The sequence below is a fragment of the Lepidochelys kempii genome, chromosome 1 (genome assembly GCF_965140265.1).
Source record: "Lepidochelys kempii isolate rLepKem1 chromosome 1, rLepKem1.hap2, whole genome shotgun sequence".
In the NCBI taxonomy this organism is placed as follows: Eukaryota; Metazoa; Chordata; order Testudines; family Cheloniidae; genus Lepidochelys; species Lepidochelys kempii.
This window is the reverse complement of record NC_133256.1, coordinates 53,097,077-53,109,216: the sequence shown is the minus strand read 5'-3', so window position 1 is coordinate 53,109,216 and position 12,140 is coordinate 53,097,077. Positions and strand designations below refer to the sequence as shown.

At 41.0% G+C, this 12,140-nt stretch overlaps 1 protein-coding gene across 1 annotated transcript in view; it reads right to left on the bottom strand.

Annotated features, from left to right (window-relative positions):
• Nucleotides 1-12,140, bottom strand: part of LOC140907924 (complement C4-like) — a 94,460-nt gene that overhangs the window by 23,340 nt on the left and 58,980 nt on the right. Inside the window, exons 25-33 of the mRNA XM_073335234.1 lie at nt 8,310-8,385; nt 6,214-6,370; nt 5,181-5,285; nt 3,257-3,425; nt 2,580-2,746; nt 1,870-2,028; nt 1,242-1,301; nt 306-399; nt 186-199 (exon numbers count right to left, since the gene is read on the bottom strand). Of these exons, the coding sequence (XP_073191335.1) occupies nt 186-199; nt 306-399; nt 1,242-1,301; nt 1,870-2,028; nt 2,580-2,746; nt 3,257-3,425; nt 5,181-5,285; nt 6,214-6,370; nt 8,310-8,385 (1,001 nt within the window). The remainder of the gene's footprint in view (nt 1-185; nt 200-305; nt 400-1,241; nt 1,302-1,869; nt 2,029-2,579; nt 2,747-3,256; nt 3,426-5,180; nt 5,286-6,213; nt 6,371-8,309; nt 8,386-12,140) is intronic.

The following is a 12,140-nucleotide window of genomic DNA, read 5'->3' as shown; positions in this document are numbered from 1 at the left end:
ACAGAGATATTAAGTCATTTGGCCAAGAAGGCCATCCTTGCTCTCGAGTAATAACTACTAATAATAACGTAAGTATATTTATTAAGCACCCTCCAAAAAGTCACGTGGGGTCTTATAAAACAATTCTTAAAATATTACCAGTTAAACACCCTATATGTAATAAAAATACAAATTGTCCTGAAGGCACTATAGTATATATCTTTCTCTTTTCCCAATCTAATCAGCTAAAAAGTCATCGGATACTCCCAGGGTCTCGTCAAATTTGCCACCATTAAAAACAGATGCTCTGTTTTCTTTTCACTTACTTGAATATTTGACGTTCCCTTCCATTTCAACTTTCAGAATCAAGTCATTACATGTGGTGTTCTCCATCGCAACAGAATAATATATTTTTTGTATCTGAAAAACAGAGAGAACACCCTAAAAGCTCCTTTAAATAACAAAGAATTTAACCAACCAGGTCTGCAGCAATGCATGTGATTCTGCACATACCGGAAGTTACATATGATTAGGGAGAGTGAGAGAGATTCCACAGAAACTAGTTTCAGGCAGGTTTGTACTTGGTCCCACTCAGCCATGCCTCTGATGCAGCTATCTGTGCTATCACAGCTACCCTGCTTGTGATGCTTGTGATAGCTTCAATGAGAGCTATCACGAGTCTGTGTGCATGAGCAGGGGAATCACACCCATAGCTCATAGTGTAGTTATAGCTACAGATTATCTCCTGATGACTGTATTGGATACAACAACGACAGACCGACATGCAATATTCAAAGACCTCAAGGGCCTGGGACCTACCCTCTTCAAAGACCCCCTCCCCGCCATCTACCAGCTGCACTCCATGGAGGTGTGCAAACTGAAGTAATTTCAGTGTAATAAACAGCTATCAGGCTGTTCTCCATGAGGCTCCATAGACTTTGGAATTTTTCCCTGCAGCTGGGTCCAAAACAGGCAAAATCTGTGACCTTCAGGGCACTCTGCATCTATTTTCCAGGGATTTGGGGGAGGACAGGGGTGCATAAAGACAGGGTCTCAGGCAGTATGGGGTATTGATTGCTTTGCTTAGCTTAGTTACTGTTAGGTAGGATCTAGGAAGGCGTGAGGCTGCCGATGTTCCTTCCTGCACTGTGTGTGATTGGAAGTGATGGTGGGGCAGGCGCCTACAGATGTGAATTAGTACCGTTTTCTTTTTGAAAGAGAAAAATCAAATGAAACTTATAAGTTTCCAAGATCCATCTTACACTCAGCGTCCCATTTCCTTTGCCCTTTACCGTCACTTCAACTTTGCTTCCGAGGTCAAACTGCAAACCAAACCAAACAGTAGACATTTAGCACTTTGGCCATTCTTCACTCATTGTCTTTTTCCTGTGATCCCTGAGAGTCTTGCTTGTTGTCTGGGATCTGGGCAACCTGCACCATGTTAGAAGGTGTTCACCTTTTGCCATGAGTGAGGGACTGTAGGGGTTCCTCCTCTCTAGTGCAGGGTTGTAACAGTTCTCTAACTGTCATTCAAAGAACTATGGGGCATGTCTTCTCCTACCTCACTAAAGTGATCCCTGCAGCAGGAGTAGGGAGCATTTTTCTAGGCCCCACTGCATTGTGAGTCAGAGCAAAGGACATATCTTGCCCCTTCACTCCCCTAAGATGACCCTGAATGGACAGAGGACCGCAGTGGTCCTTCCCATTGGAGGAAAAGCAGCAATCTGAACATCTGGGAGAGGCAGAAAGGTGCCTATAAGTGCTAAATATTGTTATTACACAGAAAAATGGCTGCAACCAAAGTACATCAAGGTTGCTGAGAAATGAAAACATTCCTTCTGTTTGCAAACTAGGAAATATCACAACTTAGAACAATAAAGGGTTGAGTACCTGTAGTTCTTCCTGAATCTGGACATTGTTACTATTCACGTTAAAATAGTGCTTTTTGTGCCTTCCAGGTAGGTTTAATGCAAGATTCAGAATGGTGGAATCACTTTCTATAATTTGTATGCTATACTGCGACAAAGCTTCCAGGGCCACCACTGTATCCTGTGTGAGATTGAAATACAAATGAACACCAGCCACACTGGAGTCTTTTGGCAATAGCAAAGTGCTCTAGTCACATGCCTCTCCTTGTAAGTAACTCCTCATTCAGATCTCTCCTTTTTAGATCTCTGTTCCTTTGAGCTTCACTCTTTGAAGTCTCCATGTGTCTGCTCACCCCCTCAATTCATTCACCTTATTTTCCAGATTTTTCTATCAACATTTTGGACCAGATCCCCAGCGGGTATAAATCTTCATAGCTCCATTAAAGTCATGGAACCCTCACTAACCCTTATTGTTCCTTTCCTAGGGCCAAATTCTCAGATGTTTACTTAGGGACCTCAGGACTTGGTTCATTGTGGGCTTCAAATCGAAATAAGCAACTTTCTACCAATGGAAAATCCAGTTTCACCCCATAACATTATGATCCTGAACTGCTGTAAACGGCTGCCTAGTTGGACCCATAGAAATATTTATCTTTCCATATTTATTGGACATGTAAGGGTTTTTTTACAGTACTTCCCCCCCCCACTCCATTGAGCCTGAAAGCCACATACTTGTGTAGAACAGTATCCGCCACCATATTTCCTTTTTTCTGTTAACCACGTAGCAATAGGTTCTGCATACTTGATATCCTTCTGGAGTAACGTCTGAAGTAGTGCGTAAGCGGTAGCTTCTATAGAAACTGCATCTTTACCATTTCCCCAGTAGCGCTGTTGCGTTGCTGAAACAATTACTCAGTCTTGAATCAATCCAGGGAAGGTATTTTCCAAAAATTACTTCAAATTAGCTCAATGTAGAAAATATAGGTAACTTATTTCATAGTAATGATTCCACCCAAGAGACACAGCCACCACCACTCTGACGATATACATAAATAAGTATAGGAAGCAAAGGTTATTAAAAAGCCAAATTTCTAACAGAGTTTTGACCTATCTCAGCCATTATAGCGTATTGATCACAATGTACTGACACAGTTGTTATAGAGTACTGATCACAATGTATGCAATGCCAACAGAGTGCAGTGCTAAGAATGTTTCTGGGGATAGCTTAAAGGTAGAATTATTACTCCAATAGGTCTAGAGTTAATAATCTGCATACTACCTACATTTAATCATGTTGGCCTTATTGCACCTGATCTTGTTTTTAATTATGTTGCAACAGCACCCAAGGACTTTGACTGGGAAGAGTGCTTTATAAATGGAATCATCAGTGTAAGAATAATTATTAGTACCTGCATCGAGTGTAGAAATTTCTCTTAAAATCTGTTCTGCCCATTTGGCTTCTGAGCTATTGTCTTTCACAAGAGCCAGAGCATAGGCAGAGATTGCAACTGAGTAGAAGTTCAGCTGAGGTGAGAGTTGTCCATCCACGTAAGCGACAGCTTTTTCAATGCCTTGTTTCTGTGGAAATAAAAATGAATCAGTTTGGAGAGTGGTACAAAACCAATGCAAAGGTAACACTAATTTGAGTTGTTACAATTCATTGAATTATAGCAACACAATGCAGCTATTTCTAAATTAAATCAAATGGGAGTGAGGTGATCCTAATAACTGTGGTTAAGAATAATGCAAAACAATTATATTTGTTGAAGATTTTGGCAGGGAATAAAATGATTTCTGATATGAGCACTGGCCGGCCTATGCTAAAATAGATGGGCTATTTGAGTTGCAATTGCTCCATTTACAAGGACTACAAAATTCTCATCAGAGACTCCATGCCATGTACAGCTGATTTTGGGGGAGAAGAGAAGGCACCTTTAGCATCTGATTGCAATGGTTGTGGCACCAGATCCTAGTTTTCTGGGAGAGGAAGGCTTCGAAGACAATGCAGGCAGTAATGTGTGCAATAACAAGATACTTCAAGATGAATGTTTGTCCAATGCACTGAGTTTGTAAAGTGATGGATAAGTGCTAAACAGCACTGTTTAGACAAATCCTGAGTTTATTACTGAATTTTTACTTAGTCCTTTCTCAGACAAAACTGGGAGTTTGCCTGAGTGGGGACCTCAGGATCTGGGGCTATTAATTATTATTACTAGGGTCAAATTCAAGACAAATTAAAAGAAATACATTTTCACACAATGCCTAATTAAACTGTGGAACTCATTGCCACAGGATGTCACTGTAGCCAAATAAATAGCAAGATTCAAAAATGGATTGGGCCTCAATATGGATAACAAGATTATACAGAGGTATAATAGTTGATTCTAACATAGGAGTTGGGAGAGAGATTAAACTTTATGGTTCAAGGGTTAAGCCAGTCTCTAATTATTAGAGTTAGGAGGTTTCTTGCACCTTCCACTGAAGCATCTAGTCCTGGCCACTGTTCAGTCTGGCAATTACTATATTCCTCTGTTCCTGCTTCCACCTAGAACTATGATTTTATTATCTCACCATGGATTACAGAATAATTATTGTGTTTGAAGCTCAAAGAATATGGCTTTTAGTCCTGGCTTCATTTTGTAACAGTATTTAAAGTGCTGGTTTCCACGTTTACCCATCTGTTTAATGGATAACAGCACGTCCATCCTCACAGAGGCATTGTGAGGACTGATTCATTTAAATGTTAGATCCTCAGATGGCAGGAGCTATAGAAAAACAAAGTACCATAAGCACGCCACTGCCAATGGCCTGGTTCTCCCAACTGGTGTAAAATCACATTTCCCTGGGCCCACTGTTCCTCTTGCACTTTTGAAAAAGTTCACCCCAAGGAGAGCAAATAGTGATGCTGTCACCTGCCTTCCCTCTGGCTCTGACTGGGGAGGGTAGCTTTAAAATCTGTGAGGGGCTTCAAAGAAACTTGCTAGTAGAGGCAGCCAAGGGGATGCATTGAATCAATGTGTCCTCCAGCCACATTGGCTGCACTATGTGCTTTTGGGGATCTGCAGTCTCTCCACAGTGGAGGAAAGGTTGTGGTTGTTTTGCACTGCGCCAGCTCAGCAGACTTGTTGCCACTGGGGTGTGTGACTGTATTTCTCCCAACAGAAATCCAAGTTGAATCTGGCCCAAGAAGCGTAAGGGTTGTGCCACAGTGGAAATGCAGCCTCAATAGTGATGATGAGACCAATGCCATGCTTAGGAATCTCTGTGCCAGCACAAAACAAATGCATGTAAAAATTTAACAATAAAAGAATAAAAGAAAAGCAAGCTTCTTACCACCTCAGAAGACTTAGAGTCATTGAAAGCCCCCAAGGCCTCTTGCATGGCGATGGTTATAAAGGCCGTCAAAGCCAAATGCTCTTCAGCTTTCCCAACTCCACCCTAGAAGGTTAACCATGGGAAATCTTCTAAAGCATACATGTTTGTTTAATTATTTAATCGAGCAAATCGAATTTTATTTCTTTGTATGAAAAATAAACACCACCACTCAGTCACACATTTGTTGCTAATACACCCCCCCAACATCCTTCTCCATTCTCCCAGAGACACTTTTTTTCCATCGCATAAGCAGTTTTTTCATTCAGCGATTCATAGCTTTTAAAGCAAAAAAAAAAGGCCATTGGATCCTCTACTCTAACCTTCTATAACACAGGCCTTTACATGTTCCCCATTTACTCCTAGACCGAGCCCAATAACTTGTCTAAAGCACATCTTCCAGGAAGGCATCCCGTCTTGATTTGAGGACATCAAAAGATGAGAATCCACCACTTTGTCTCAATGGTTAATCACAGTCTGGGTTAAAAATGAGTGCTGTATCCCTAATTTGAATTTGCCTGGCTTTAGCTTGCAGCCATTGGTTCTTGTTATGTTTTTTTCTGCTAGATTATAGAGCCCTTGAGCACCTGGTATTTTCTCCTGATGAAGGTATGGATACACTGTAATTGACTCACTACTTGATCTTCTTAATAAACTGAACTGATTGAGTTCCTGGAATCTCTCACTGTGAGGTGTTTTTTTCCGGCCCTTGACTCGTTTTGTGGTTCTTCTCTGCACCCTCTCTCTTTAGAAAAAATCCTAATTCCTCCCCAGTTTGCCCCAAATACTCATGCTTTTAAACAGTTAGAAATATTTTGCTGCAAGAGCTGTTGATTTTTCCCTCCTACACACAATTATTCCCCAAAACTCCAGAATCAGGGGGAAACAAAATAGAACACATGGCCACATCATCAGCTGGTATAGTGCACCAATTTACAGCAGCTGAGAATCTGGCCCGTATGGGAACAGGTTCTCATCATTTTCAGTGACTAACCTGCATAAGTCTGTCCATCACTGGGTGAGGGTCATGGAAGGAGCCATCCGCCTGCTGTTGTCCAAGCAAGTAGAAAACAGCTTTGCGTATGTAACGGTCTTCGACACTGATGTATTTTCTGCACCTTGTGAGCACTTTAGCAATGAATGCAGTTAGCCTGTATAAAAGACACTGGTTTCATTGATATTTGTGGTTTGCTAACATGAATTAGTCCTGGGGTTGTCAAGCAATTAAAAAAATTAATCATGATTAATCTCGCAATTAAAAAAAATTAATCGTTCGATTAATCGCTCTGTTACACAATAATAAAATACCATTTATTTAAATATTTTGGATGTTTTCTACATTTTCATATATATTGATTTCAATTACAACACAGAATACAAAGTGTACAGTGCTCACTTTATATTTCTTTTTTATTAAAAAATTTGCACTGTAAAAAAGAAAAAAGAAATTGTATTTTTCAATTCACCTAATACAAGTACTGCAGTGCAACCTCTTTATCATGAAAGTTGAACTTACAAATGTAGAATTATGTAAAAAAAACCCCAACCTGCACTCAAAAATAAAACAATGTAAATCTTTAGAGCCTACAAGTCCACTCCTACACATGTAAATATCTTGTGACGCTGGCTACAACAGTGCCATGTGAACACTTGTTCTCATTTTCAGGTGACATTGTAAATAAGAAGCGGGAAGCAGTATCTCCTGTAAATGTAAACAAACTTGTTTGTCTTAGTGACTGGCTGAGCAAGAAGTAGGACTGAGTGGACTTGTAGGCTCTAAAGTTTTTCATTGTTTTGTTTTTGAGTGAAGTTATGTAACAAAAAAAAATCTACATTTGTAAATTGCACTTTCACAATAGAGATTGCACTATAGAACTTTGAATTGAAAAATACTATTTCTTTTGTTTACCATTTTTACAGTGCAAATATTTGTAATGAAAAATAGCAATATAAAGTGAGCACTGTGCACTTTGTATTTTGTGCTGTAAATTGAAATCAAATATTTGAAAATGTAGAAAACATCCAAAATATTTAATAAATTTCAATTGTCATTCTATTGTTTAACAGTGTGATTAAAACTACGATTAATCTCAATTAATTTTTTTAGTTAATTGCGTGAGTTAACTGCAATTAATTGACAGCTCTAATTAGTACATCAGAAGATTCTGATACAGTTTTGCACAAGCTACTGCTACGTGTAACGTTGACCAGTCAATGGTAGTTATGGGGCAATGCCGAAAGATATACGAGGCATCAAGAAAGACTGAAGAATCTCAAAAACAACAAGGAGTCCGGTGGCACCTTAAAGACTAACAGATTTATTTAGGCATAAGCTACCGGACTCCTTGTTGTTTTTATGGATACAGATTAACATGGCTACCCCCTGATACTTGAAGAATCTCAGTGCAATTCATACCTTAGGGCACAACATACTCACTACCGCACTGGGCCCAATTCTCTTCTGACATGGGTTTTTCATGAGTGTAAAAGATACAGAGAGATAGATATACAGAAAGATAGCGAGAAAGACAGATCCAGTCTCATGTATAATGAAGCCTGGTTTACACACCAAGTTGCATTGGTTTAACTAGCAGTGTGAATTTCTATTGTTTTAGTTAAACCAGACAAGTGGATACTCTTCTTGCATTGATGAATTAAAATTAAACCAATATAAGCAGTTCTAAACATCTATAGAAGTGTCCGCCCACGTGTTTGCATTTCTTATTAAACAATGCTTGCATGTGCCCACGTAATTACAACAGCATTAGCTGGTCACTGAAAGTTGTTCAGAAAAAAGTCTCACTTTATTAACAATAAAAACTATTTGGCCATAAAAAGCCAAAGAATCAAAGTTTAGGCACACAAACTTGCATCCATATTTTTGCAAATACCCATTGTGCATGTGTGAAGCCTGCTCACATAGCTGTGTATGTAGCTAATTTATCTGTGTACATATTAGATGCACTCAAGTATATGGGTGCAATTTGGCCCCAAAAGTCAGGAACTAAACTTCTGATGCACAATGTGTGATAACCTTGGCATTTTATAATATAAAACAAGAACTAAGACTGATTATGACGTATACACTACCAGGTACTGCTGGGGGTTGTTTTGAATGCTCCATAAGAGCCATCCTCCTTCTGAAATTCAAGAAGTCTCGTGTAACCTGCATAAACAAGCAATCAAATATATTGGTTAAGAATATAACTGTACATGGACTTGTATTTATGCATTTTGGGCCTTTACATGCAACACCTGGATTAACATGGAAGTGCACTCCACTGCTTTTGTTTGCTCCTCATAAAGGTTTTTTGTTTTGTTTTGGTCTGTGTGTGTGTGTGATTGATTGCAACAGCAGGCCTTTGGAATAAATTAGAGGAAAGGGAGCATGAGTTTTGTTTAAGTCCTGCCTTCATGAGTCTACTTGGGTTGGCATAAGGGCATCAATATTACAAGCATTTGTGGATACCAAGGAATTTCTGCCTGATGGGTCCCTGAATATCCATCCCCAAGTACTGCCACCTTCTTGAGCAGTTGTACAAGGGGACAAAATAAGACACAAAAGAGGCAGTGAGGTCCAGCAGATAGGACACATAACTGGGAGTCAGGAGATCTGGGCTCCATTCCCAGCTCTGCCATTGACTTAAACAAGTCACTTCGTTTTTCTGCACCTTATTTTGCCACCTTTAATGTGAGAGTGATATTCATCCTTGTAAAGTTCTTTCTGATCTTTTGATAACCTCTGATCACCTCAGTCCCTGGAAAAATCATGGAGCAGGTCCTCAAAGAATCAATCCTGAAGCACTTGCATGAGAGGAAAGTGATCAGGAACAGCCAGCATGGATTCACCAAAGGAAGGTCATGCCTGACTAATCTAATTGCCTTTTATGATGAGATTACTGGTTCTGTGGATGAAGGGAAAGCAGTGGATGTATTGTTTCTTGACTTTAGCAAAGCTTTTGACACGGTCTCCCATAGTATTCTTGTCAGCAAGTTAAGGAAGTATGGGCTGGATGAATGCACTATAAGGTGGGTAGAAAGCTGGCTAGATTGTCAGGCTCAACGGGTAGTGATCAATGGCTCCATGTCTAGTTGGCAGCCGGTATCAAGTGGAGTGCCCCAAGGGTCGGTCCTGGGGCCGGTTTTATTCAATATCTTCATAAATGATCTGGAGGATGGTGTGGATTGCACCCTCAGCAAGTTTGCAGATGACACTAAACTGGGAGGAGAGGTAGATACACTGGAGGGTAGGGATAGGATACAGAAGGACCTAGACCAATTGGAAGATTGGGCCAAAAGGAATCTGATGAGGTTCAATAAGGATAAGTGCAGGGTCCTGCACTTAGGACGGAAGAACCCAATGCACAGCTACAGACTAGGGACCGAATGGCTAGGCAGCAGTTCTGCGGAAAAGGACCTAGGGGTGACAGTGGACGAGAAGCTGGATATGAGTCAGCAGTGTGCCCTTGTTGCCAAGAAGACCAATGGCATTTTGGGATGTATAAGTAGGGGCATAGCGAGCAGATCGAGGGACGTGATCGTCCCCCTCTATTCGACATTGGTGAGGCCTCATCTGGAGTACTGTGTCCAGTTTTGGGCCCCACACTTCAAGAAGGATGTGGATAAATTGGAGAGAGTCCAGCGAAGGGCAACAAAAATGATTAGGGGACTGGAACACATGAGTTATGAGGAGAGGCTGAGGGAGCTGGGATTGTTTAGCCTGCAGAAGAGAAGAATGAGGGGGGATTTGATAGCTGCTTTCAACTACCTGAAAGGGGGTTCCAAAGAGGATGGCTCTAGACTGTTCTCAATGGTAGCAGATGACAGAACGAGGAGTAATGGTCTCAAGTTGCAGTGGGGGAGGTTTAGATTGGATATTAGGAAAAACTTTTTCACTAAGAGGGTGGTGAAACACTGGAATGCGTTACCTAGGGAGGTGGTAGAATCTCCTTCCTTAGAGGTTTTTAAGGTCAGGCTTGACAAAGCCCTGGCTGGGATGATTTAACTGGGAATTGGTCCTGCTTTGAGCAGGGGGTTGGACTAGATGACCTTCTGGGGTCCCTTCCAACCCTGATATTCTATGATTCTATGATTCTATGATAAAAGGCACAGTAGAACTATGTTTTATTAATAATAATTAATCACCAGTAATAGAACAGCATCATGTTTCCTTGGGGGATTTTAGATAAATACAACTACTAAGAAAATGAAATGATGCTTGACCAAACACCTCAGGTTCACAGTGTTTCTGTTTTCCAGTCAGATGCGTGCAACACATTCTAACATACTTCAAGTTTGCGTTGCACTCTAATTCATTGTTAAGATGCACAGAATCCAATGATGGTGGGAACAAATTATTCTGACGAGGCCCTTGGTAACAGAAATACAACAAGGCCAAATATCTCCATTCATCTAACTGCCAGACAAAAGTCTATTTTCCAACATTACTCTTACGGGTGAGATTCTGTGCTGCGCAACACAGCACTCATAGCCCATGGAGGAAGGTGGGTATGGTGGCTTTAAGTCATTTGTATGTCCTCCCAATGTTGGGATGTTCAGCAGGCCCTGACATAACACTAACAGCCCTTGGAACCAGTGTAAGTTATGGCAGCCTGTCACCGGCTGCCTATGGGTCACAGCACAGCCCAGATTGCCGCAGCCCCACATACTACAATCCAGGCCTCCCTGTACCCCTCTCACCTCCAGCATCTCCCAACGTGGAGCCAGCCTTGGCTGCATCTGGGGCATTTAGAGTCACTCTGGCTCTTTGACTCAGCGTAAAGGCGCTGGAGCGAGGGAAGGGTTTGTCTACCCCAGGGGTGGGCAAACTTTTTGGCGTGAGGGCCACATCTGGGCATGGAAATTGTATGGTGGGCCATGAATGCTCATGAAATTGGTGGTTGGGGTGTGGGACTTCCACAACCTCCCTTGGCAGCCTGTTCCAGAGCTTAACTACTCCTTTAGTTAGAAAGTTTTTCCTAATATCTCACCTAAATCTTCCTGGCTGCAAATTAAACCCATTACTTCTTGTTCTATCTTCAGTGAATATGGAGAACAATTGATCACTGTCTTCTTTATAACAGCCTTCTGCATATTGGAAGACTGTTATCAGGCTCTGCCCCCTCCCCCCCACTTCATTTCTCAAGACTAAACATGACCAGTTTTTTTAAAACCTTTCCTCACAGCTCAAGTTTTCTAAACCTTTTCTCATTTTTCTTGCTCTCCTCTGGACTCTCTAATTTGTCCACATCTTTCCTAAAGTGTGGCACCCAGAATTGGACACATTTCTCCAGCTGAGGCCTCGCCAGTGCTGAGTTCAGTGGGACAATTACTTTCTTTATCTTACACATAACACTCCTGTTAATACATCCCAGAATGCTATTAGCATCTTTTGCAGTTGCATCATATTGTTGACTCATATTCAATTTGTAATCCACTATAACTCCAGATCCTTTTCAGCAGCACTACTGCCTAGCCAGTTATTCCCCATTTTGTAGTTGTGTATTCTGATTTTTCCTTCCTAAGTTAAGTACTTTGTCCTGGTTTTTATTGAATTTCATCTTGTTGAATTCAGACCAATTCTCCACTCTGAATTCTAATCCTGTCCTCCAAAGTGCTTGCAACTCTCCCCGGCTTGGTGTCATCTGCAAATTTTATAAGCGTGCTCTCCACTCCATTACACAAATCATTAATGAAAATATTGAATTGTACCAGACTCAAGGCTGACCCTGGCAGGACCCCACTAGATATGCCTGCCCAGTTTGACAGCAAACCATTGATAACTACTCTTTGAGTATGATCTTTCAACCAACTGGGCACCCACTTTATAGACCACCTTTCCCTAATTTGCTTATGAGACTATCACACAGGACTATCAAAAGCCTTACAAAAATCAAGATATATCAAATCTACTGCTTCTCC